Source organism: Agelaius phoeniceus, chromosome 6 (genome assembly GCF_051311805.1).
Source record: "Agelaius phoeniceus isolate bAgePho1 chromosome 6, bAgePho1.hap1, whole genome shotgun sequence".
In the NCBI taxonomy this organism is placed as follows: domain Eukaryota; kingdom Metazoa; phylum Chordata; class Aves; order Passeriformes; family Icteridae; genus Agelaius; species Agelaius phoeniceus.
The window spans coordinates 47,139,676-47,166,478 of NC_135270.1; the positions used below are offsets into that span (position 1 = coordinate 47,139,676).

Here is a 26,803-nt window from a genome sequence, read left to right on the forward strand (position 1 = left end):
ACCCACTCACACTTTTTGGTAGTTTCTATGACTTGCTGATTTCCATTGCTCACATTTTACAGCTCCCTTAATGTTTCTGCAGAAATCTCCTCAAGACTCTGTTTTCCTTCCGACTGTGTATGGTCTGGAGACTTTGGCAGTTTACATCCTGTCTCTTCTTTTGACCTGACATTGCTTTTCTCAGTCTTATCAGCGATGACACTTTCTCAGCGTGTTTATGAATTACGTCATTCTTTCTTAATCTTGTCAGCAGCATTGCACTTCTTCATCATATCAATAGCATGTCTCTTTTTTAATCTTAGTAGAACTTCTGCTTTGTGGGACTGACTGCATTTCAATCCTTTAACTTAGCTTGTGCTGCAGGCTGGGCTCTCAGGATTGTGCTTCAACCAGGTCTCCTCAGATGTGCCACTCAACAGTGTTCTCCTGAAGGCAACTACAAGCTCATTTGTATCAACCATATTGGCATCCTAATAATAGATTTTGTTTTACACCTCTAAAATCAATATTGTGTCTCTCTTCTCAGCTCTTTCCAAATGGCCCAATCTTCTTTCATGCCCTAGTAAGTGCTCCAATATTAATGTATTATTCTAGCTGCAGCCTTGCTAGTTCTGAGGAAAGTATGAAAGCTTATTTCATGTGTTTTTCAGTCTATACTCCTGGTGGCTCTGTACATTCCTACAGCTAAACAAAATTTGATGTCTTTGGTTAAAAACAGTTTTTTAGGAAAAGGTGCTTATGACATATTCTTCATACCAGCTCACCTTCTACACTCACTACTATGTGCTGGTATAGAAGCTTTATATTTAGCGGATAAGTTGCTGTAAAAACAATTTTTTTTTGTAAACTTTATAGGGTTTTTTTTCTCTTTTGCATAATAGGAATTATTTTGCTACTCCACCAGAATAAATTTATTTCTTCCACAGTAAATAAGGTGAACCTAGCCATTTTGATTTACTGCTAAAGCATCAGTCAAACATTATTTGTCACATCAACTGCTCCCTGGACTTTAGCTAGAAAGAAATACCATCATGTATTTCAGAGGAAAGTAGAGTTTTGCAGTAACTAAGGGAGTAATCTTGTCTTTTTAATGAAGATTTGCAGAAAATGTTAGACACACATCCACAATCCAGTGGATTTTGGAACATGGTATCAGTGCATCAAGTCAAGAGGTCAAAATTAAATATAACCAGCCTATTTTCATTTGTCAAGAAAATACAAAGCTAAACAGAGTTGAACTAGTAAAATTAATTAATTTCTCAGGTTAGTAATTAAAGGGTTTGTTCCATAAAAGTGTTTATTCCTATCAGTGCTCAGCCTGTAACCTCTAATCTTGATGGGTCTTTTGAGCAGTGGTCTCCAGTGTGACCCAGTCCTAAGGTTTCCTTTGCAGTAAGGGAAAAGTCAGGAATGAAGGCACATAACCACAAATACCTGCCCAACTAGGAGACTGCCTAGACTGTCCAGGAAGCGATCCCAAGGAATTAGATGGTGTCAAAGCCTCTCAATCCCATTAAGGCAGGTGCCTAACTAATCCACACATGTCTAGTGGGCTCCTCCAAAAGCTCACTTTGCTTTCAATCTACTCTTTGTCACATAATGTACTGTCCCTTTTGCCTAAAAATCAGGTGGTGGTAGTAGCAATATCTCAGGATGGAAGAGTTCAAAGCCACTTCTTTCTCAGTAGGACTTGCAGCAATTCCTGTGTCTCATCCAAGTGCGTTGCCCACCAGTCTGAGGAATAATTTCAAGGTGGGACTCTCAGTGTTTTCTGTTGAAACTATTCCACTTTGCATAGCCTAATGAAACATCTGTAGACCAGAAAATAAAACAAGATCTAAGTCTCAATTTGCAATTCAGTGAATGTTTATGTGTTTTATACAGAGACATATTAGGTAGGCTCTGGGTATTCAGCAGCCTTAGACTGTAGGGTCACAGTCATCATCAGGTGCTCTGATATCCAAGGACTACTGTGGTACCTTGGCACAATAGTGCCTCCAAGAAGTAGGGAGCTGGAATAAAATGTATCTTGTTAAAAACACATAACATGAAACAACTTCTCAAACTGACTTATGATATTCCTGCCCTTTTCACAGGCCGCTGGAAGTTGGAGGGGATCTCTGGAGATTGTCTGGCCCAACCCCCATACTCCAAGCAGGGTCAATGACAGTCAGCTGCTCAGGACTGCATCCTGTTGCAGCTTGGGTATCTCTATTGGTGGAAACTCCACATTCTTTCAGGACACCTTGTGCCAGTGTTTGACCAACCTCACATTATAAGGGGGTCTTTTTCTTCTATTCAAATGGAATTTCCTGTATTTCAATTTGAACCTGTTGCTTCTTGTCTTCTCTGTGTGAACAGTGAGGCAAAGGAGAAAATTATATCATCTTCACAAAATGAGTTACATTTTCTGGAGAAATTGTTAAATTTTGCATCCTTCCTCTCTACAAAAAGTTGCAGCAAATTGGGCTGGAGGTGTAAATTCTGGATATAAGGTGAGAAATTTGTCAACTGATACATTATCTGAGGCCCAAAAGATAAAATTGGAGTGGAGTGAAGGCTGGGATTTTTATAATAGACAGCAATGAGCAGCCACATGGTGTACTGTACAGAAGGGATAGAAGGAGTCATAGCATCTTCTTTAAGCAGCCTCATAGAAAGGATTGCTCATGGAAGTGTTGTTTGCTAATGGGAAAGTCTGTATGGGGTGAAACAACTGCAGTGTTCCTGTTACAGCTGTGTCCTGAAGTGAAGGAAAGAGTTCTGAAAAGTGTCACAAAGTGCCTATTTCCTCATTTTCACCTGTCACTGCAGTTCCTGCTAAGTGGAATTACAGCTGTGCAGAAGAAAAGCGTGTGTGATAATGCCCAGAAAACCACCAAGGTCATTAAACCCAGAGAGCTGGACTAGTGCTTGGAGCCTTGAGGTCACCCTGTCTTCCTGTGTGTTGTCCTCTTATTTCAAAAGTTCCATACCTTCTCAGTGATTTCTCATGGGCAGTTCCTCACAGCACTGACTCCTTCACTGCACAGATAACAACCTCCATCTCTCTTCACGATACAGACAACAAACTCCAACAACTCCTCACCCAGCTAACCCACTCTTTTGTAGCACTCTTCTTCTTACTGGACACAGCTGTGGCCTATTAAGGGCAGGCCTGTTCCTAATCTTTGGTGATCAGTACAGCTGCAACTCCTCAGGTGTGAGACTACCTTCTGCACTATCTTTATTTTCTTACATTCTATCCCTCCCCACCTGTGTGCAGACTGAGCAGAGAGTGGCAGCTGCAGTAAATGCTCCGCCTGGGGCCATGGCCAAGCTTACTCCTGGTCTCACAGAGACCACACTGTCTGCCCTTACCTAACAGTACCATGCCTGAAGTATTTAGAATCATAGAATTGTAGAACATTCCTGCGTTGAAAGGGATCCACAAGGATCATCGAGTCCAGCTCCTGACACTGCACAGGACAGCCCCAAGAGTCACACCATGTGCCTGGGAGCAGTGTCCACACACTTAGTGAACTCTGTCAGGCTGGGGCTGTGACCACTGCCCTGGGGAGCCTGCTCCAATGCCCAGCCACCCTCTGGGTGAACAGCCTTTTTCTAATATCCAACCCAAATCTTCCCTGAGACAACTTCGGGCCAATCCCTCAGTCCACTCACTGGTCATGAAAGTGAAGAGATCAGTGCCTGACCCTCCCCTTCCCTCCACGAGGCAGTTGTAGGCTGCAGTGGGGTCTCTCCTCAGTCTCCTTCAGGATGAACAGACCAAGTGACCTCAGTTGCTCCTCATAGAGTTCCCCTCGAGGCCCTTCATGATATTCATGGTCCTCCTTTAGATGCTCTCTAACAACTTAATGTCTTTTTAATATTGTGGTGCCCAAAACTGCACACAAGCTGCAAACAGCTCTAATAATTCAAAATGACCTGCCTGCTTTAGCCATTGAACCATAAGTAGAGCAAGGAAGGCATCTCTAGAGCAAAAGGCTTTTTAGGGAAGCTGCAGGTAAACTGAGGCCATTTACAGAGACTACTGTAGTTGTCAAGTCACTGAAGTTGTGATTGCCACCAGCCTTGGATTGCATCCGTTAATAAACTAGAACATTGCCCACCTTTGAAAGACAAGTTATTAGATAGTTTACTCTAACTTTACCAAAAGCTTTCTATAATATATGATAGATCTTTATAAAGCAAAGATGTAGAGAAAATGTGAAAAGGAGAACATTGGTTATAATGATAGGATTGTCACCAGTCTCTGCTATATGCAGAACAGTGTAGAAAACTTAAAGCAAATAATGTTGTAGAAAGGAAGTATAAAATTAAAGCAACCTGGAAATCTTCTTTTATAAGCAAGATCTAAAAAAGGTACACGTGTGATAGCCTAGCATGTTCTCTCTTGGACACTGGTTAAAATAAAAGTTAAGCCATCTGTTTGTAATCCACAAGGTATGGGGAAGGGCCAGGTCTGGTCTCACATGTAAATTTTCTTACATCTGTTACTGCCAGTCATCCGGTTTTACATAAGATATCTAAAATAAATTACATGAATTTATATGTCCTAATGTGCCTGTTCCATGACTAGAATTAAATAGCTGATGTGTCATGTGCAAAGGTTCATACTTCTATTAGTGTTGAAATTTTGGTGAAATAAATCCCACCCTGTCAATCTACAGGTGGACACCCAGGCAGCAGCAGAACCAGGTCAGCACTGTTGGCAGTACTGACTGGAACTTCTCTGCCACAGGTTCTCTCCCTCTCTCATTTAAGATCAGTAAGTAGTTAAAAACACTTGAATTCTGTAAAGGAAATCATGTTATCAGTTACACTCTCTTAAGAAGATCAGGATTAGGATTTTTGTGAGGAATTGGCATTTTCCAGGGCATGACTTTATAATAATATGGGGATTTCCCTGTTTCCAGGTGAATATGCTGGGACCTGAGCACAAATTCCCTAGTAAGTTTTTGAAATATATAAGAAATTTAAGAAAAAACTTTTCTGGATTTGACTTTAACCTAGTAAGTGTAGAAGGCAAATTCTATGACCATGCAGTGGCAGAGTTCATTATTCTTCAGAGGGAAAGGAAGAAGTACAGAAAACCAGAATTCAGAGCTGTATTTTTGAGAGTAAAGCTTTAAATACAGATCTGCAGTTTAGAATCTCAGAGGAACCAAAACTGAAGAAAAATTATTTAAGGGGGACTTTCAGTTTCCTGGACAAAAGATATGAATGATTCTGGCTCAAGGGATCCAAATGTGAAATACAGAAGGAGGACAGGAACTACAGTAAAAGACAAAGATATAGATTTTAAGTTAATTTCTGTCACAAGAAGAAAACATACAGAAAATTGATAGAAAATTAGATCAGTGAAGACAAATAAAAGGAATAAAATGGAAATATATGAACAGATACAAAATTATGCTATTAGCAAGGGGTATCATGGGTGATGTGAACTGATTCATCAGCACAATAGTGATGAGAAAGACTAAGAAAAACATTGGCCTGCTGTACAGAAAAGAGGAAGAGCTCTCAACAAATAATTCCAAGAAGGCTGAAATGTGTAATGGCTTTTTCTGTATCAGTCTTCTGAAAAGGTCAGCTCTGAACTGTTGTGTGGTACAATTAACACTTGTAAGAAAGGGGAAAGTAAAAGAATAGGTTAGAATCCCTAAATCTGTCAGATCTTTTAAAATCATTTAAGCTAACTCAACTGCATTCTAGAATATTCAAAGAAATTACTAAAGCAGTAATGGGCACTTTGGCAACTCGTAGAAGGGTTTGAAATTCCAGGCAATTTAAAACGACAAACATTTTGCCAGTCTTTAAAAAAAGAATGATGATAGGAAGAAATAAAAGACAATGGGCTTAAATTGCAACACAGAAGATTCAGATTGTATATGAGAAAAAATTTTCTGAATGAAATGAAGCAAGTGTGCAGTCTGCCTAGGACACAGAGATTTCATCACCAGAGTCCTTTGCACTCAGGTTAACCAGACACTTAACAAGAATTATACAGAATCCTTAATTTCCTCATTGTGCAGTGAATGGATGAGATTACATTTTTCTGCCTCTGCCAGGGCTTTTTTCCCCGGGTTCAGTGATAGTATGTGCTCATTATTCCTATTATCCTTAAAAAAAAAAAAAAAAAAAAAAAAGGGTGGTAATCACACTGCATAATATAGAGTCTTGTTCTTTTGCTGTTTTTGAATTCTATTTTTAGAGTGCAGATAAAAAGAATTTTTTGACAAATTTACACTAAACTTCTTAGATATTTTTTTTACCTTCAGGAAATAAACTAACATTTTAATATTAGTATCAAGCAGGCCTTGAGACATGCCATTATGCTACCCTGGTTGAAATATGTCTCAAATTAAATAAACTTTTAACCAGAACAAAATAGAACTGATCATGGACTGAGAAGTACTTACTTAATTAAAGCAGTGAAATCAGATATAACAATATTTTTACTGCTGCTGGAATTAAAAAAAAAAAACAACTTGGATGGAAAAATAGGCATCAAGAAAACCAGCTAAAAATAAACAGGAGGTTACTTTGAAGAACTTGGTCCTGCAAGGAATTAAATACTTTCCTGGAAGTCTCTGTTCTGGCAGCTGTACCTCTTTCTGCTTGTGTTTGATGTACTGGTATGACTTGGGGACAAAGGGCATGAGGAAAGTACTTTTATTGTCCATTTTTTGCACAAAACACTGCTGAAAATTGAATGTAGTCCCTCAGGTGACATGCAGCAGGGACCATGTAGGAGCCCTGTGTGTCTGAATGCAATGTTGGCCTCCATGCCCAGGGTACTGCACTGCAGCCCTTGCCCAAAGGGGAGGAGATCAGGGCCTTTGCAGCTCCCTGCCAGACTGGGCACGCAAACACCAGGCCAAGGAAAGCTCCAGCAGGTGTTGCCTTCCTCCAGATAAGCCAAGTGGAGAATGCACCCATTCCCCAGCCAGGCCACTCTCCAGCCTGCTGACCTCATGGACTGATAGCCCTGCTCTCATCCTACTGCTTCTGCCTAATACTCACTTCCAAGGAATCTCTCATTTTCCAAACCAAAAGTTCTCTAAGGAGCCTGAGCTGGAGATCAGTGCTATGGCCTGTGGCACTCAGCATGTGAGGGTTTTCTGACTGGAGCAGCGACACAATTCTCCTATTTCCTGGAGGAAACTTCCTTTTTAAATTGAAATCAGAAGCCTAATCAGGGCTGAGAAGATTAGGCATGCCATGAAGTGGGATAAGTTGGATGGAGAAAAGAAAAACACTTATTTAAACAAATTACTTGCTGGTTACAGGACCAGTCTTAATTTGTCCCATGGATGAATTCTAGGAACAAAGAGGTATGCAGAATAGTAAGGATGGTTAAAAAAAAGACTATATTGACTTAAGTGATTATTAATTAATAATCAGTTTAAATAATGATATATATTATAGTCATTAATATAAAATAATTATTTTTACTTGGATTAACCCACATATACAAAGAGGGAGAAATTTGTTTAAAATTATATCACAAATGCTGGGGGAAGGCTTGCAAACTTATATCCCAGTGTTAGCTGACTGTCTTTGACTGTCTTAACTGAGTTTTTAAATAATTTGGTCAGGATATGAAATACTGGAGATAAAGGCTTTGTTACTGTTTCTGTTTACTGATAGATAGTACTTTTGTTCAGTGGAATTATTTCTGCTGTTAAAGGTGCAGCTGACTGGTATACCAGCAGTTCACATATTAAAGCTTTTTCAGCACATTAAGAATACTTAAAACTAGAATGTTTTCAATATTAAAAATGAAAAAAAAAAGAACTTTTATAGCTAAATAGTGAAATATTATTTTATAATTTAAATTCCTAGGAAAAATATTTAGTATTATAGCATGGAGATTTTTATAGCATTCATGAGGTTTTAGTGTTCCATTGATTTCACACTGCCATCCCTGAAGGCAGAATATGGCTTGTGGAAGTGTCTCAGACTTCTTGACAAGTGAAAATTCAATATATCAGTAGGTGCTCTTGATTGCAAATATAGCCCAGGCTTTTTGCAACCTCAAGCCAGTTTTGAGTTTGACGTGGTTTTGTTCTCACAATGAGAATATTAATAAGACACTTAATATGATTTATTCACGCAGAACTAATATGCCTATTTTAGTTGTGACTGTTTTTAATAGAAAGTAGTTCTGCTGAAAATCTGATAGTAATCAGTTACTAGAAAACTAAAGAAGTGGAAAGCATTCATTCCTTCAGTGTAACAATGTAACATTGCAACAAACCTCCAAACAAGTAGCAAAACATTGAATTTAAAAGTACTAAAGGCAGGTGCAGACTTTAAAAAACCCAGTTTCCTATTTTAAGCATGTATTTGCATCCATTTTGTACTTTTCTGCAAGACTCTTTTGTTTGTAAGTGGTCAGAACTTCACAGAAACAGCTGTCCAGCCTTCTTGCTAAAATAGACTGTTCCTCATGCCCATCTGTTCTAGTGATTCTCTCATTCTTACTTGCTTGTAGGGATAGCTGAGCTTTGTTGATTCTCTCTGATAGAGGACAATGCCCACCAGACAGGCACAATACTGAATTCTGTGTTCTTATGCACACACATGAAGTTATTAATATAATCAAGCTCAAAAATTTTACACCACTTAGAGCAAAACCATGTTCCATTAATGGCATGGAAAATAAAGAAATATTATAGTCCAGTTAGGGGCAGAAATATTTTTTTCTGAAGTCATTTCCATAAAGATATAAGTAGAATAGTGCTGTTAGGGCAAAATAATCTCTATATATGCAACTTTTCTTTCATATTGCAGAACAATTCCTTTTTATAATGTGTCTTCCTATTGTAGTCTTCCTATATCACATCTCTTTTCAGTTCCCTGTATGCTATGTGCTGGCACTGTTTTGCTGTTTGTTCTAAGAAAAATATTTTGTAATGGCCAGTTTCTCTTATTTTTGTAAGTAGGAGTTAATTTTGTTATACAGGCTGCTCTTCTTCCTTTCATTTTTCATGTATAATTCTTTAAATAGAAATTCTCATCTGCTCAAAGAGCTGGAGTCTACCTCATCCCTCTCAGGCAGCAATATTCCTGGTTTATCAAGTCAGCAGGTCCAACTGGATTGTGACTTAATGAGAAGGTCCTTAAGACTGTCTGAGTGCTCCAGGGAGCAGTACTGGCCATTCTTTCCTCTTTCACCACAAATTTAAACATCCTTGTGCTGAAGGAGATGCTGCCTTTCAGACAAGCTGTAAACCAAAACCCTGCAACATTAGAAGAGTCCTGGCACCCTCTGTAAAACTTTGGCCTTGCCCATAGTTGAATCTTGATCCTCCAGGTAAAGGTACATAAAAGGATTCTCGCCGTGTTTTCACTGGGTGCTGTATTCTGGCTGTTCTCTGACGTCCCATGGGGTACAACTCTCAGAAGTTATAGTATTGAAATATTGCAAAAAGAAATAAAATATTTACTCATGAGTGTCCTTAGTTACTCTTGAGGGCCATTAGGGACAGTTTCAACGTTCCTACATTTGTCCCTTCCAATTTCTTTGTCTGGACTCCAAAAGAGCAGAACAACAGAAGGTAGAGGTAATAGGCTTGTCATGACAAAACACTAAATATTTTGTAATTTATGCAGCTGAAGCTGTATAACAAAAAGCTTTGCAAATTGTCCTTTTATAAGGAGAAAGGTTCCTACTTGAGATGCTTTTTCTCTATTGCTCCCCTAGAATGATTTATCTCCTGCCTCAAGAGCTGATTCAGGAGAGGACTGGAAAAAGAAATTAACTGGATGAGGTTTTATTGTAGAAACTTTTGAACCATTTTCCTGTTGTGTTTAAAATTGAGCATGTAAATAACAAAGTGAGTGAGTTTTCAATCACTTTAAAAGCCATCAATTGCACTGTATTTCTATACAGATTGTATATCTGTTCAGATACAGAGATTCCAAAGTTTCTACAGATCATACACAAAAGTACATCTGCAGGAATATATGTTTTTTCTTATTTTTTCAAAGCAGCATGGAGCAGAGATATATGTAATGCCAGGGATTCTGCACACTGCCAAGTGTTCCAAGGACTCCACTTGCTGAATTTAGAAAAGAAAGTGCTTTCTGGAACCTTTCTGGTATTGGGACAGTTGGGGACCTTTTCCTGGAATAAGGAAAATTTCTCCCATGCCAAAAGGAGGCTGAGAAGTGCTGTGTATCTGAGAAGTGCCAGCACAGCTGGGCTGTCATGAACCTTTGGCTCTGTGACAAACTCATGTTGGGGTTATGAGTTACTTGTGACTGGACAAGCCACAGAGTGGGGCAGTCCCTGAGCCACACACAAGGAAACCAGAGCTCTTCAGCAGAGCACTAAGGATGATGGCTGCTCAATTGTCAGAATCCTGTTTCTGTTTTGGGAAAAGTATATCAAAACCAAAATGTGTCTGTGAATCACTTGGGTTTGAAGCTTTGTTATATCCCATGAAAAAATGTTTTGTTAGAAAATTCCTAGTTTATTCTAGTAAACAGAAACAATTCTAATAGAAGTAATTTTCTTTCTTTGTTCCCTTATTGTTTTGCATTTTTCAAAGATGCTCTATTTTTAAAATTAGGAAAGAATCAAGCCACTGGCAGCATGGGCTTTTCTTCACGTCAAGTAACTATTATGGGACTTGGTAAGAAGTCCTGGTGAAGTTCATCTGTGGTGACAAATAGAATCCTACTTAAATCCAGAGAAAGCAAACAAACTTTTTTTTCATAGAGAATGTCAGAAACCTCTGCCTTAAATACAGCACCAAATTCAAATTCTCCTTGGCAAAAAACCCAGCAGTGCTGATCAACAAGAATATAAGAAAGTGAAGTCAGCCTTCCCCACTGTTTCTGAGGCTTGTGCTCTTGCAGAGCTCTAACTCTGACTAGATAATTGAAACCAGTGATAAAACATGGATGTAGACCTGTAGAGAGAGGTGTAGCTCCCTTCTGTAGCTTTAATGAAGCTTTGTCCAGAGCAAAACAATAGGATCCTGATACATTTAAGTATTTTGAAAACTTGGCTTGTAAGAAGCATCCTGGGAGTCATGAGTTATGCAGACATTTCATCTCTTCATATATAATTGCCAGTTAATAAAAATGTTAAAATGGAAGAAATAATTTTACTTGGCTTGAAAGAAGCATTATGAGAGTCATGAGTTATGCAGACATTTCATCTCTTCATGCATAATTGCCAGTCAATAAAAATGTTAAAATGGAATAAATAACTTTACTGATTAATGCTCCCAGCAGCAGTGAGGCGGAAAATGTTAGGGTTACAACATTGTGTTAGCATGCAAGAAAGGAAAGTGGTAATGGCAAACTTTAACAATATGCTTTGTGTTAGATGTGAATATAATTGGTTGTCATTACTTCATTAATTAGGAGGTGATTAAAAGCCCAATAGATAGAGAGGAGTAAAAGCCTCAATTACATCAAAGACAGCTTTTAAGTACTGGGAATAACAGCCATACCAAAAGAATGACAAATACTTTTGAAGCATATGACAACTGTTTTTGTAGCTGTGTACTGTCTTCAACACTTGCCCTTTCAGAGGAAATCCAAAAAATAAATCTATGCAAGACACCACAAAACTAAGCAATGTAGAACAAAAAGATACTCAGCAGAGTAGATGCATAATCAAACACTGAATAGGACTCAGAAATAACATACCTGGCTAGGTTTTGTCTCCTTAAATAATGAAATTCAGTTTTGTGTCAAATAGCAGCAACAGTGGTAGGCTTTTTAATTTCAGTTTATTTCTAAAATGGAGAATGTTGTGTTTGCCATTATTTTTTTCAGAGAAACAAATCCCTCTCAGAGTGTTCCTGGGTCTTGTTTTTTGTTTCAGGACTCAGTAAAGCTGTAGGGTCTGAAGTCAGCAGAAGTTCAACATACACTGCTATGAATGGTTTTTCCACTTTATATGAAATTGCTTTCAACAACCACAGACTTTGCACTCAATCTTCCTGTGCCCCCCTCTTTGTTTACGTCTTCATTTTTTCCTGACCATTACCTTGCCCCTGATGACAACACAGGCATGACTGAGAGTTTCAGGCTGTGTTGAACTGGATCTTGGCTTCCCTGAAGAGTGCTTTTCTAGGACAGAGCTCTGGAGAAGCTTCCTCAGGCTTTTCCTGAGCCAGCTGTCTTGTGCAGTGAGCTAGGGGGCTGACAGGAGTGGTTTTTCCAGAAGCAGATTCATGTGAAGAACATAACTTTCCTAGGGCAGGGATGAAAGATGACCCCTTAACAGAATTTGTAAGTGGTTATAGTCAGTGTCAAAATTTCGCTATACTGGTAAAATGAAAGAGGGGGCAACGCAATCATTGCTTTCCATGGCAGCTCTGTGTCCATGCTCCATGTCTCCTCCTGAGAAGTTAGCACCATGGCACAGGTTCCCTAAGAAGGAGCAGAAAAGGCTCAGCCTTGTGTTCAAGTAGGTTGGTTTAGATACTGCTCTGGGGAATAAAAGCAATGCTTGAAGCCTCCCTGTGGCCAAGCAGGACTTGAAGCTGAAGCTTCTGACTTCCCAGGTGTTTGGTTATTTCAGTCCTTGCAATACAATAAATTCAGGCAACACCACTAGTGATTTTGAGCAGAATCCATAATTGCCAGTGTCTAGTAAAGTCAACAAATATAAGCCAAGGATACAAAGAGAGCTTGGACATCTCTCTACACGACTCCTAGCATGCAGGATTTGGAAGTCTGGCTGAATTGCTGTAGCTTATTCACAGAAACTGATATTAAGGCACTTTGGGTACTTTGTGGACAAACAATGAAATACAGTCTGAAATACAGTCCAAATTTATGCAAATGCTTAATCTTATGCATCCTTAGTAATGACCCTCAAGTAACAGAACTACTTGTTTTCTTACTTGGGGTAAGTAAAACATATAAACAGGTTCCTGCAGAGTTGAATTTTAATTTTTCCTTCTACAATTACATACAAAACATAAATGAAAATTTCTATTTGCTTTTTTTCTCCATTAATTTCTTCAAAGGACAATGAAATATTGCTCATTTTCTTCATACTGGCATTTTTTACAGCAAGGTGAAACAGAAAAGGAAGCAGAGTGTTCTGTAAAACCTCAATCTCAGGAGAAAAAACTAGCTAATTTTTAGATTTATTAGATTTCAAGTCTTTAATGTCCATTTAATTTTACATTAAAAGACTAGTTTTCAAAGTATTGTGACAAAACTATGTAGGCTTGAAGTTCTGATGTGTGAAGCAAAGGAAAAACCCCTGTATATGCTCTTGAGTAAATCCTCCTAGTGTTGGTCTGAGGACTGCAGAATCTGCCAAAACATCTTATAGCAGCACCATGGGAACCTCTGGGACCATCACAGGCTTTGATGATTATTGTCAAAATATGCACAAATTAGCAATTAAAACAACAACCCTGCAGCATTTGAGAGATTATTTTCTCCTTTGAACCTTTCTGGATTGCAGAAAGTTTAGTTTCATTAAATCAAGAGCATTTTGTTGGAAAAACTGTCATTGTCCCCTTAGACCTAACATAATGAGCCATGGCAGAAACAGTTTCATGGTCATCAGTCAAAGCCTGTGCCTGAAGTGTGAAGCCTAAACTGGGAGCCTTTCTGCCCCTATGTCACAAGGCAGCTGCCAAGTGGGCCTGAGCGTGTCACCAGGAGCCAAAGTGCCAAGGCCACCATGCCAGCAGACTGTGCTGATCTGCAGATGCAGGGCTGTGATTGGCTTAGTCTTGGACAGAAACTACTTATTTTCAGTGCATCAGCACTTAGAAATGAAGATTTCTTATCTTACAGATTGCTTCCTTGCTGAAGTTACAGAGAAGGGCTGCCCAGGCTTTTGAGATACCTCTGTGTGAATGCGTATTTGACATGTGCCATGATGTAGAAGACCTGTATTCATTTACTTACCTACACAAAAAAGTGAAATAATACATAAAAACAAACCAGCCCTCCAAATCTTCCTTCAAATTTATCAGTACTTTGTAGGCACACAGTTTGTGGTGATTGGGAGTGGGTCTGGCCCAGCCTCATCCCCAATGGGCACAGCTGTGAGCAGCAGGTGAGCAGCATTGACAGCAATGAGCCCTGGAGTGCCCAGGGGCACTGACCAACCACAAAGGGAACAGAGGCACACAGGTGCAATGCATCAGCATGAGGTGATAAAAGGTTGGGCTGAAGAACAAGAAATGGCAGCTGCTTGCAGTCTTCTGATGAGGGCTGGTGTTACTCTGTATGGGTGACTGCTTAAAGCCTAAAATTCTATGGTGGTACTCTGAGTTGTGGCTGTCTCAGCTGTGATAGCTGCTGTGACAGTACTTGATATGAGATTTTCTGTTTTTCAGGTAGGATGTTTTCGTGTAGTAACCATATACATCATATAGATAATGTCTGTGTTTGTTAAGCAATCAAAATGCAGGAGTAATACCATGTATTGAATATGAAAATGTGGGTACTTGATCCAAGTCATACAGAGACTAGTGATGACTGTCAAGTCCTTATAGAGGAACTGAGTTTAGGGGTGATTTTAGTTCTAGCTGTACCTGATGCACTCACACATCTGGTAATAACCTCAGGAAAGAAAGCAGGGTTGTAACTCATGTTTCAAGTGAATTGTGGATGTGTTAACATCCAAAATGGCCTGGTGAGGATCTACTGAAACTTGATTAAGATTGTTACAATTTGATTAGATTTGTTTTAAAATTTAATTTTTACTTGAACTGAGTCTCCTTTGATTTATTCCTTTCATTACTTGAGCCAACCCCCTCTACAAAAACTACCTACCTTCTGATCCCCTTCATTTCACAAAAATCAGGCTTATGAAGCTACATTGCTAGATGCTAGGAAATGTGAATATGCTGATCTCTGTCAAACATATTATATAGAACTTTTATCAGGCTGCTCTACTTTTGCAACAACATGAATTAGCATCTCTGTCTGTCACCTAAATTCAAATTGTCAGAAAATGTGTAGGATCCTAATTATCTTGGAGAATTGACAGAGACTGATCAACAACTCCAAAAATTATTGAAGCATAGTATGACTGACAGATAATCAGAGAGGTGGGGGCAAGTGGGCACATAAGCTCCATTTTATTGCAAAGCCCAAGTAATACTACAAATATGCCTTTTTTTGTTATTGTTTTAGATGCTATTAGTACTGGATTTTCCTATGCCAAGCTTTTCATTAGATTTCTGAAAGCTTTGAGCTTCACAACATATTTGTGGGTGTAATTACTCTTTCTAATACAAAGCTAGGCATGAAAGAATAGTTTTGCATTCACATGTAGTATGTAAATGTACATACATAGGTTCAACAGACTTATGGAGGACTTCTCATGGCAAAATAGGCAGGGAAACCGTGATTTTTGTCTAAAAATGTTTTTGCTTTGTAAATAATACTTATCTAAATATATTAGAATATAAAGGATAAGAAGGAAGGCTAGAGACTGGATATTTGCATGTGCTTGGATTAAAATTTGAGCAACTTTTGAGCTGGAAGCAGAAATGGGTAAAACAAAACTGAAATCTTTTATGAAAATGACTGAGATTAAACTTTACTTCCATTTTTAGAAACTAGTATGTGGCATCCTTATTGTTACCTTCATCAGTTTTTCTGCTGAAATATTTTATTTCTCTTCATTGTTGTGGGACTATGAAAAAATTTGCTGTGTATAAATGGAACATCTGTGTTTCTCTCCTCCATAAAATTCAGTGACTCATCTTTCACTCTTACACATTGCTCATGATCACATTTAATGAAAATCAAGAGTGCGATGTATCTTCCTCAGCAGTTGTAAGATAAGAGTTACCAGAGAAAGCAGGCTTTGAGTCAGTTGAGGGAGATTCTGTGGGGGAGATTTTCACTCTTCCTTCCCCCAGTATAAACCTTGGGCTCATAAATTATCAGAGCTTTCAGTACTCAGTAGGGAAAATCCAGGACAAGTAATAAACCCTGAAATGTAAAGAATGGAAAAAATACACCAATTCACCCAGATATTTATAGTTTAAAAAAACATGGAACCACCATTTAGAACCAGCATAACATACCAGCTAGAAAGAAGAGTATTGCAAGTACAGGCAAGAAAGCCTGCTGTCCTTGGAGTTTTGTCAGTTGCTAGGAAGAGATCAGTGCTAATAATATGAGTGTATGAAGCTGATTTTACAGCTCTCAGGTTCTTGTTTCCATATTGAAATGCAAATCATCCTAAGACTTCTGTCTTCACTTCAGGAGCCATATTGCAATGAAATTAGTTGCTCTGCTATTAGGGGAAAAATGGTGATTGCACCTTTACAATGGTAATGGTTTTGCTTAGCACACTGGGATATGAAATTTGCTGTTAATGGCGATTTTAGTTCCTCTCTTATAGAGGCAGTGCCACTGATTGTTGCTGGGAACTGAGTGTGTTTTGAGTCACGAATCTATTTTCTTAGATTAGAGCTTGATGGTATTACCTAAGCCTAGAAAGTCCTGAATTTGAGAACTCAGCAACACTTTTATTTCTTGCTAGTCAGCTTATAATAGGTAAGGAGAAAAGGACATATCTCAGTTTCTCGCCTACATGAGTTTGGATTATGTATTTTTTTCCATACCCCAAACTCTGCATTACTGGATGTATTCCTGGAGGAGTGGTGCTTTGTTCTTAAAAATAAACATGGATCTGGAAGGAAGAAATGTATTTAAGGAATGGGTAACTTAATATTTTCATGCTACTGCATCCAGTTGTGTTAGTTGTGGTGATTTGTATTTAGTCCTGAAATATCTTAAGATTGGCTCAGTGCTTTGGAATGGGAAAAATGCCAAGAAATCAGCAAGCTACACTTGCAGGATATTGCTCAAAGGGGTGACTTGATTAAGATCTTTACAATACTGCACACAGTGTCGTCTTGCTAATTTGCCTTCCTTAACAAGGTATTTTAAGTAGAAAATTGGAATAAAATTTCCCTTTTGGACCATATGGACTTGATTATCTCAGTGAAAGAGACTAGACCCTAAAATTAATTGTCACACTTAAGCAGATGTGGCAGCCAAGATGTTGCTGTCAATTTGTTACAGATAGTCTTGAACATTAAAATGGACTATGCTATAATCTGAGTTTCAGTCACCTTAGAGTTCCTGTTTATATAAGTCAGGAATGATTTGCCAGCTACTGAAAACTAGTTCTCTCTGGAGTGATGTTTTCCTGCAGATCTTCCTGTATTTCCAAATTTGATCTCATACTACAGTGATATTTGGGGCATACCCTTCTCAGAGGGAAAGCAATGAGTGCCTTGGCAGAGAGGAAGGTGGGGGTATGGGTAGGGCAGCAGGACTTCCCCACACCTTGTAAATGCTGTGGGATCTTTACATCCTGCTTCCACAGCAACCATGCATGAATAGAGGAAACACTGGCTTAATGTCTCAACATGAGGCCTTACAGAAATGTAGCAGGAGTAAAATGCTTGAATGATTTTAAGATATAATATATGAGATACATAAGATAGTATACATAAGTGTATATAGTGTTTATGATGCATTTGTGAGGCTGAACACACAGCTGTTACACACACATTCTTCATGATATGCAACATGCATAAATGCTGCTGATTTAAGCCCCCAGCCTTTACCACAGTAGGATTAATGGTCTGCTGGTGTTACTTTTCCTTGCTTTCCTAGAAGCTCTAGGAAATAGAAATAATTTGTGATAGTCTGCCAAGGTAAAAAGAAATCGGGAGAAAAATGTTCACCCTCGTGAGGCTGTCATCCCACATTTTCCCATGCAAGGATGAAGCATTTTTTCACAGTATGCCCTTAAACAACAGGTAGGAAGACAAATTGGAGCATTAGGAGGTTTGCTCCTTACCTGTTGTGATGGCTTTGCTGCTTGCTTGTTAGGGATCAACCACTTAATAACTTGGAAACTAAAGACAAGAGAAAGGCAGTGTGTGAAATTGTCCACTGAAAATGAGCAAATGCACCAGAAAGTTAGGGGGAGAGTATTTTGTGATTTTTTTCTCCTGGAAGACAAACCATGGAGTTTGACTTAAATTCTCAGGGAATGGCTGGGCAGAGTTTGCTGAAGAAATCATTCACTAGTTAAGAGGCTTACATACATAGATGCATTTAAATAGGTTTTTTAATATATTTTATGCTGCTTCCTCCATATATATTTTCTTTTTTTCCCCCCAACAGTCTGATTTTTGTTTCTTCAGGGAGACTCTTTACTGAACTATTCTCTTGGCAATATTCAAGGTTTAATTCAGGTGGTCTCCCTGGCCAAGGGTAAAATCAGGAGCAGAGCCAGTTCATGTATGCAGTTTTAGACAGAATCAGATCCAAATGCTGTGTTGAAACTGTCTTGAAAGCTGTAATCAATGAGGCCATGGGCTGGAAATGTTTGTCCACAAGGGAAAAGTCAAAGATGGATAGTAGAAGTAATTAATATATTAAAAAAGGGTTTAAGTATCTCTGAGATGAGGACTTGTAGCACTGCAAAATCCTGCCTTAAATAATGGGAATGCTTTCACACTTGCCATAGTAACAGCAAAATTGCTAGTGATAAAATTAACTCAGCCTCTCTATACTTTGTATTATTGCCATTTTAGCACTTGGTATGCCTTTTAATTTTGTATAGAGTATATAATGAAATCAGAAAGGCTACAGTCTAAGTAGCCCTTGATAGTTATTGTAGCATAATGAATGAACATAAATATGAATGGTAGTTTAGAATAGATGCTTAGAAATAAAGTTTTAATTGAATCTGTCTTCATCTGAAAAAAACACAGGAAACACTGAAAAAAATTCCATTTAATCTATAACATAGGATATTTGGAGGGATAAATTTACTGCTAACTGTTTACCACTGAAACTCTGGATTTTGGAGTCACCACAAGCTTTAACAGGGGCCTACATACAGACTTTTCTCCTAAGTACTTGTTAGAGCTGGAAATCGAGTTTTAGAGCAAATAACAGTATTTATTAAGCATGAGTTTCCTAACAAATATCCTAATGTGATTATTGTAGGTATGAATGCATCACACATTCCAGTAATTTTCAAAGAACTCTGAGGAATCAAAGTGACTTTTACAGACTTCTAAAAATAAGCCCACACTTTTCTAAGGAAGTCTTTTCTTTAAAATAGAACCCAACAGTTCCCTTCCCTCTCTGAGTCACAGTTGCTAGAAGCACTAATGGCATGTCCTCATGATAAATGCTTTAGCAGCACGGAAAATACAATTGTTTTTTGCAAGTCAAGTTATGTATTTCCACTGTACTTCTAGAAACCAGAAAACTCAGTTATTGCTTAGTCAGTTCACAGAGTTTTGTGAAGGAAGTGGGGGAAAGCTGTCATTTTCCTTGCCCTGCAGATGTCTGCAGTTAGGAGCTCTGCCTCCCTCATTAAGGTGGTGGGGTAGTGCCAGCAACCATTGTACTGCCTCTCTAGCAAGAGCCTCTATAGAAACCCTCAGGCTGATGCCTCCTGAAGCCTCCCAGAAGCTTGTTTGGATACCAGAGGGCTGCACAGGGTTTGGCAGGGGAGCAAACAGATCCTCTGCCACCATCCCTGTCCAGAGCCAGGGAGAGGAGACACAAATGGTGCCAGGGTGGGCACTGAGCTGGGGCAGGTCCCCTCTTCAACCAGCCCCAACCAGCTCCCCACACACCTGGCCAGAGGGGAAGAGGCTTTTGGGGCCCTGAAGTGCTTTCTCACAACTTCATCTGGGTAAACACACAGAGCTTTTTGACTAATTTTTTTTGCTATTGTAAACAAAATTATTCCCAAATAAAATGAGCTTAAGGGAGAGCTTCACTGATTTCCAGCAGGTTGAGGTGTGAATAGGTGACAGGATTTAAAAAAGGCAAATATTAATTGCATGGTAAGAGTCTGTTATGTAGTAGCTTGTAAATATTTTGTAGTCCAAGATAAACTGGTGACAATCTACAGGTATTTGAAAACATAACCTTATGGGAAGAATGGATTTAGTTAACATGAGAAAGCATGATTAATAGTAATGGACTAATATTAAGTAAGAAAAAGTATAAGATAAATATCAGGGAAAAAATTGGGAATTTTATTAATCATGAGATATCAGATTGTGGTTTTGAATCAGCAGTGGTCTAGAAGATTACGTGGGTTGTCTGTTAGGTTACGGGCAAGACAATTAAAATTTTTGTGAATTTGTAACTTCCTTACAAGTTTTTAATTGTGCCAGGTGGAGTGGGAGGTGAACTACAGTTGCAGATGCTGAGAGAACTTACATGCTCAGTCACAAGCAGAAGAGGCACCTATGTAGCATCTCTTCTAATAAGATGTAGTTCTTGCAGAGGAAAAGACTCTTGATTATTTTATGAGTCAATGAGGGATATTTTGTTAGATGTTATGCAGATCCTACTGCATGTTACATTTTAGCCAATTTAATAACTTCAGTGAGTTAGAAATCTTGATATAATAAGAATCCTATTTTAAATTCAGGAATACCATGTAACTTTATTCAAACAGAAAAGCTATGTCCAACATGTAGCTTTCAGAATATTAAATCTTTTCATATTTTTCTACATAATATAAAAGTAATGTAGCTGAAATACTATGTAGCTTATTACTCAACTAGGCTATTGAAATTATTTGGGGATTTTGGTGTTTTCCTCCAGTTTTTGTCAACCTTGAGAAAATACTTATTTTGTTTTCGAGGTATTGAGTCACTTGTGCAAAGTTTTAAATCTATTGTTGACAGCAGATCTATGTCACTTTATTTTCAGTCTTGGTGTCTGACTCACCATTGTGTTTCCCCAGTGTAAACAGATTTTTTGTGATGGAGTTACAAAGGCACAGGAAAGGAGTGACAATGGTGTAAAACTTTCCTCTGTGAACATCTGTATATGGTGGATGAGAATGTATAAAAATAAATCAATCATTTCATAAGCTGTGTAAATAGCTATACTTTGGGTACTAAACTGCTCTCTAATTGATATAGACATATTGTCTCACAGGCAACTGGAAGCAGTCCTTCCCTTTACAAAGACTGGTTAGCTGGTTATTTTCAGAGGTGGGAAACACCATGTTGGGCATGCAAACACCATAATGCCATATCTATATTTCCTGGGAAACCAAACACTCCAGTAGCACTGTGCAGCAGGCAGAGTGTCTGACTGTCAGTGCCTGGGCCTCTCTCAGAAGTGCAGAAGTGCTTGGGTGGTGCTAACCTGGGGAGCAGCACACAAACCTGGACTGGGCTGCAGGGTTAACATGCTGCCTTGTTAGGGAGGCTGGCTGTCTGGGAAAGGCCAGGAAGATGTGAGGCCATTGCTGTTGATGGCCTTTTGCAGTTCATCCTTTCTGCCCCCACTGCAGCAACACAGGGCAGCTTTAGCTGTGGTTGTGCAGTCACATGTAGAGTAACTGGTCCACGGGAAGTCAATTAGAGGTCAGCCAATAGGATCAATTTGTTAGATGCTAGGAGTTGAAGTGTTTTTGTTGCTTTTACTACTTTAATATGCTTTTCTGATAAGCACTTGTTTTATACTCCTGGTACATCGGTTTAGTCAAGGAATTAGTGCTGTAAGTTGTTAAAAGAAAAGGGAGTCAAAGTTTTACCGCTAGCTGATAGACTTTGGTTTTCCTCTGTCTTAGTTTTAAACATCTGCCAAATTAGGCAAACACTTAATTATCTAATATAACTGCAGTGAGAGTCAGTTTAACCACAATAGATTATACATCCCATTTCCATTCCAATGGAATATAATATTTGAGTTTGAGCTATGAAAAGTACAAGCAAATACCAATGTGAAAGCTTCGTGAATCATCATTTCTTTGGCTTCTGCAGTTTTCTAAGTGATTCTTTGTCATTGAGTTCAGCAAGCCAAGATTTTACTCCAAATGCAGGGGGTTTTGTACACTTGAACTAATGGAATGGGTTTTTAAGATACCCCATACAGGTTTCAAATTATTAGGAAATATTTTGGAAATTCTGTGCCTCACCTGGTTTGAGAATAAGTAACGTGGGATCACTGAAATATTTGTTTTGACAGATTGTCTTTAATATCCTGCTTCGTTGCTTGTTTTTTTTGCACTTTGTCTTTTTTTCTTCAATAATACACCTTTCTTCATACACCTGAAGTATGTTACAGAGACCAGGTTTCTCGCCCTTGGTCAAGATTTACTTTGTCTTTTTTGCTTCAAGCTATATACAAAGAGTAGAGAGAGAAGATAAAATTTTTAGGAAAAAGTAATGGAAATAATAGGGTATCATGAGATTTGTTTGCTAAGAAAAGCCTAGAGGCTATGAAAAAGTAGGGGCTGTGATCCTTTTGTGCCTGCATGAGAAACAGCAAAGTGATTTTTAGATACAGCTAGTCTAGCAGTTGGGTTTGTATAATTTGACTAGCTTAGACTTTCAGTGTTTGTCTTGTTTCAGCTGTTGGAGTTATGGCAGAATTTGTCCATCAGCATTGACAGATTCATTCATTTATAATTTATGAAGAAGGGGTTCTTTTTCCTGCTAAAAATTTCATTACTTTCCCATGTCAAGAAGTATTGACAGCAAGAATATTGATATAATTCCAAGTAAATGACTATTACTTTTCTTAATATAAACAGTTTTGTTGCTTTAAGCATAATCTCCAATCTTACATAATGTTTTTCCTTTCAGACATTAATAGTTTTTGCTTTTTTTTATTTGTCATGTTTTCTGAACTTCATGTGATACACAGGGGGAAAAGTGACTCCTTCCATATATCTCTGTATCAAACTACATGAGAATATGCTCTGTGGCAGGTATTTGTCTCCAGCTTCTAAAACATAGAACATAAAACATATTTTTCTAAATAATGGAAAAAATGTTAGTCTAATGTTTTACTCTAGCCTTTAATTACCACTCCATATGCTGGTAAACACATTATTGTAGCAGACATGGTGATCATTTAATAGAAATATTTTTAAATCATCACTTTTGTAGTATTTGCAGCCAAAATATTATGACATTGTATATTGCTGCCCAGGCATCTGCCCAGATGTAAAAGCAGAACTCACTTTCTCTAACTGCAAGCTAACTAAAAATATCCTCCAAAGAGCTACAGATGGCAATTACTGAAGTGCTTTCTTCTTGTTGTTTTTCTCACTTTCAGTAGTCTATGACTGTGTAACTACAATGAAGAAAAATAAATCCTTGAGTTGGTTTTGATTTGTATTGTAGAGACAAAAGTTATCTCTGAGAGAACCAATTATAACTCTATCAGGATTGGTTTAAACCAGAAAAAAAATAAAGAGCACAGAAGATCAGACTTCTGTATCACTGAAAGAAAATGTCAGATCCATCCTTTGTAATTAAAGTGCAGAGAAGAATTATCAGTGGGATTGAATGGCCATCCATTGGTTGATTCCTTTCTTGAAGCAAAGACCCATGCACTGCAATTTGTCACAGCTTCAAGCCTGAAGTTCCTCACCATAGGATAAACTAAGCAAATATGCAAGCTTTTGAAAGAAGTGACAATATTTTTAGTCATTCATATTTTGGTGAGAAGCTCAGCAGGAAGTCTGTCTTTGAGACTCCACCTCACTGTGTACATTGCACACCTGCCTCTTAGCTGCACATGCCATCAACAACTGCTTTTCTTTCTAAAAAGCTCAAGTTCATGCTTCCTGTCTTCACTTTTTTCAAGGCATAAGCCACACACCATCTGTGCACATTCCATTGAAAGGCTTTGATTTCTCTCTGTCAAGCTAAACCCAAGCATCCCTTCATAGCAGCACAATATTGCTTGTTGACACTTAGTGGGATTCATCCTGGAAGGGAGGGGAAGGTTTTGTCAGAAAAAGAGACATTTTAGAATGTGTGAAAAGAACTCAAAAGTATCCATTGCCCATGAAGAGTTGCTTAACTTTCTATTAATAGTAAATGTGGCAATTTCCTGCATCTTGTTACTTTAAATTGGCAAGACCAAGCTTACATTGATGGAACTGTTCACTTGTTCTGCAGTGGGAAGTGTTAGCAATTACTTCTTAATTATTGGTGTCAATATTGCATTTTATACAGGATGCTGAACACAGCACTTCATCTGTGGGTGTGCATGTGCTGTGCATCTGCTTTGAAGTGAAATCTTGTTCTTTCTGTATTTTGTGTACAGAGCTGTAATTATCCCTTGCAGTGTTCCAGTTAGTTTACCTGCACATAAATAGTAGGGAGGAGAATCTTAAAACATGAAGAATGTGAGATTGTTGATTTCTAGCAAATTATGGTGGTATCAAATGTGAAAAGAGGAAAAAATAGGAGCAGGAGATCTGAATGTTTTCTTCAGGTAGAATCACATCTACTTAAAAGCTGTCTCAGGTTTCTATAAGCTGCTAGCAGACTTTTACTGTGTCTGTTTAGTGATGATGGGAATTGTTTGGAGACCTGAAGATGTGGATCGGTTCCTGATGTGATTTAGTTCAATTTACTGGAGTTTGACTTGGGTAAAATCATCCTTTATTGAAAAAATGCCGTGAAGTATAAACTGTCAATGACTGTTTAACTATAACTTCTTAAAACAGCTTTATTCTATCCTCTGGGAAATAGAAGAATAAATAAAATATTATATGATAGACCTCCTTGCAAATTTCAGGATAAGTTCTTGTTAATCTTTGCAGTCAATTTCTTGTCTTAGAAATAAATAAAGCATGAAACTCAAAGCTGCATGTGAATAAGGTTTGGCTGAATAAGATCCCAGGAGATTTTTGTCTTACTTGAGTTTGTTAAAAAGTGAATAATTTGCCATACTTGAAAAAAGGTTGATTTAGCTGAACTGCCATCATATAAAGCAGAGGTGGATGGAATCTAATCTGAACAAGATTAGACAATGCTGATCCCAGAAAGTGTCCCCAAAGAAGACTATTTGTGGAATGTCCTCCCTCTCCTCCTGAATGGCTTGGACTTGTGCCAGCCAAGTGCCTAAGGACAAATAAAACAGGCAAGCAAGCTAATCTAAACTTTATGTTGGATCTGAGAAAAGAAAGGAAACAGCAATCGGATGGATTATTAAAATAAGAAAAATCAATTATCTGATTGTCCAGGTGGCCTTTGGGATGGAAGCAGCAGTATTGCACTCCTGGTTTCCCTGCACCAGTATCCACAGGAGAGACCAGGACAGCAGGAAAAGACAAACTGGAGGACACAGAGGAAAAACACTGTCACAGGCTTCCAGCAGTAGCATTGCCATACATACCTGTTACCTTGCTTTCAATGAGATTTCTGCCTCACTGCTGTGGTCACGGAAAGGTTACAAAGCTGAGGCATGGTGGCATACATGGACCTGTCCATCTTACACTACTAGATACAGTTGTAAAAGAACTGGAGATAAAAGTCAGCTTTTAAACTCAGATGTATAATAGCTGTTTCTGTTTCAAGCTCATTGAGGCTTCAAAATCCTTGAGTCTGCCCCCCATCAATGGTAATAATACCTTCATTTTCTTATTTAGTGTGCATTACCCCTAATTTATCTTAATAGGACGGAGTTATATTATTACTGTTCTTACAGCTATTGCTGTTCTCATGACCAAATACAAATTAGAAAGGAAGTGTGTTTGGCAGATGTCTAATAAACATGGTGGAATGGGAGTATATTATAGCTTAAACTACTGGTCATGTAGAGCATGGGCTTTAGAGAGACTTGGAAAATACACACCAGGTGTGTAAATCTTGGAAGAGAAGCTTATGGAAACAGTAGTGGGAACCTAGATTCTCCTTAGCTAGTGCAGTGGTCAGAAAAACTTACTCACAAGATGCCTTCCTAGTCAAAGCAGTGACCCATGGTTTAAGGTTTTACATTTGTTCAGCCTGTTGAATTGTTTGTGTGCCTGACCTAGCTCTTGGGGATCAGTACAGGCAGCACTGCGTGCTTTGGCTCACTCTAAAGAGAGCACTGCTGCAAAAGGCTGTGTAAAACGGGGAATGCAGGAGTTTTAAAATAATGTGTTCACATTTTACAAGCCAAAGCAGTAAAGCACATTTCATTTTTAGAGACATCTATGCTCTACCAGTTGGTACCATTGTGTTGAGGCAGACCTGATCCTTGAGCAGGCTGTGTTGGCATGAGCTTACTCATACAGCACTGGAATAAATGCCATTTCCTCACACCTGCTCACATCAGTAAGTTGTGGCTATGCTGAATTACCTGCCCTCACACTGCTGAGTTTAAAAACAGTCACTTCAGCCTATTTAAAATAAAATTAATTGGGGGATACCATAATAAAACCTCAGAATTTACTGAGTAGAACAAATAAAGCAATATTAAATTGTACTAAAAGGAGCATAATTATACAGTCTCCTTAAAAGGGTGCTTTTTATGGTGATATATAAAAGGTGGAATTTTGGGGTTTTTTAAAGTTGCATTTTCTAATGTACCAAAAGTAATATACTGTAAGCATTGATGTTTTCAGTGAACCTGAGGTGAACAACATCCCTGAAAAAAAATAATTCCATGTGTTGAATGGGCTGCAAAGAGAATGGTGTCTTTGCCTGAATCATCAGAGATCTCCTCAGATGCAATGGTTCCAAGTAAAATGGCAGTGTCTTAAACTGAAATTGTGAATGTTTTGTAGAAAGACAAGAGTGGAAGAACTGCACATCCTCTTCCCCACAAGCTCCAAGGCCTCAGCTGTGGCAAGACATGTAGGAGGTAATCTACAGAGCACTCTGTGTTTTCATAATTGAGTTGTAAATACAACTGAAGTACATGTAGTCATGATTATTTTGTGTTGAAGAGAAATATGTACCCTAATAATGTAGGGAGAAAATACAGTAATTTGCCATTCAAATAATATATTTTTAGCCACAGAATCTTGTTCTCAAATTTA

General features: G+C 38.3%; 1 protein-coding gene across 2 annotated transcripts in view; it reads left to right on the plus strand.

Annotated features, from left to right (window-relative positions):
* Positions 1 to 26,803, plus strand: part of KCNK13 (potassium two pore domain channel subfamily K member 13) — a 51,407-nt gene that overhangs the window by 2,212 nt on the left and 22,392 nt on the right. The window contains exon 2 of one of the 2 annotated variants that reach the window (XM_077180610.1): positions 26,549 to 26,625. The exons of the other annotated variant lie outside the window; for it this stretch is intronic. Within the exon in view, the coding sequence (XP_077036725.1) occupies positions 26,549 to 26,625 (77 nt within the window). The remainder of the gene's footprint in view (positions 1 to 26,548; positions 26,626 to 26,803) is intronic. 2 annotated transcript variants of the gene reach the window in all.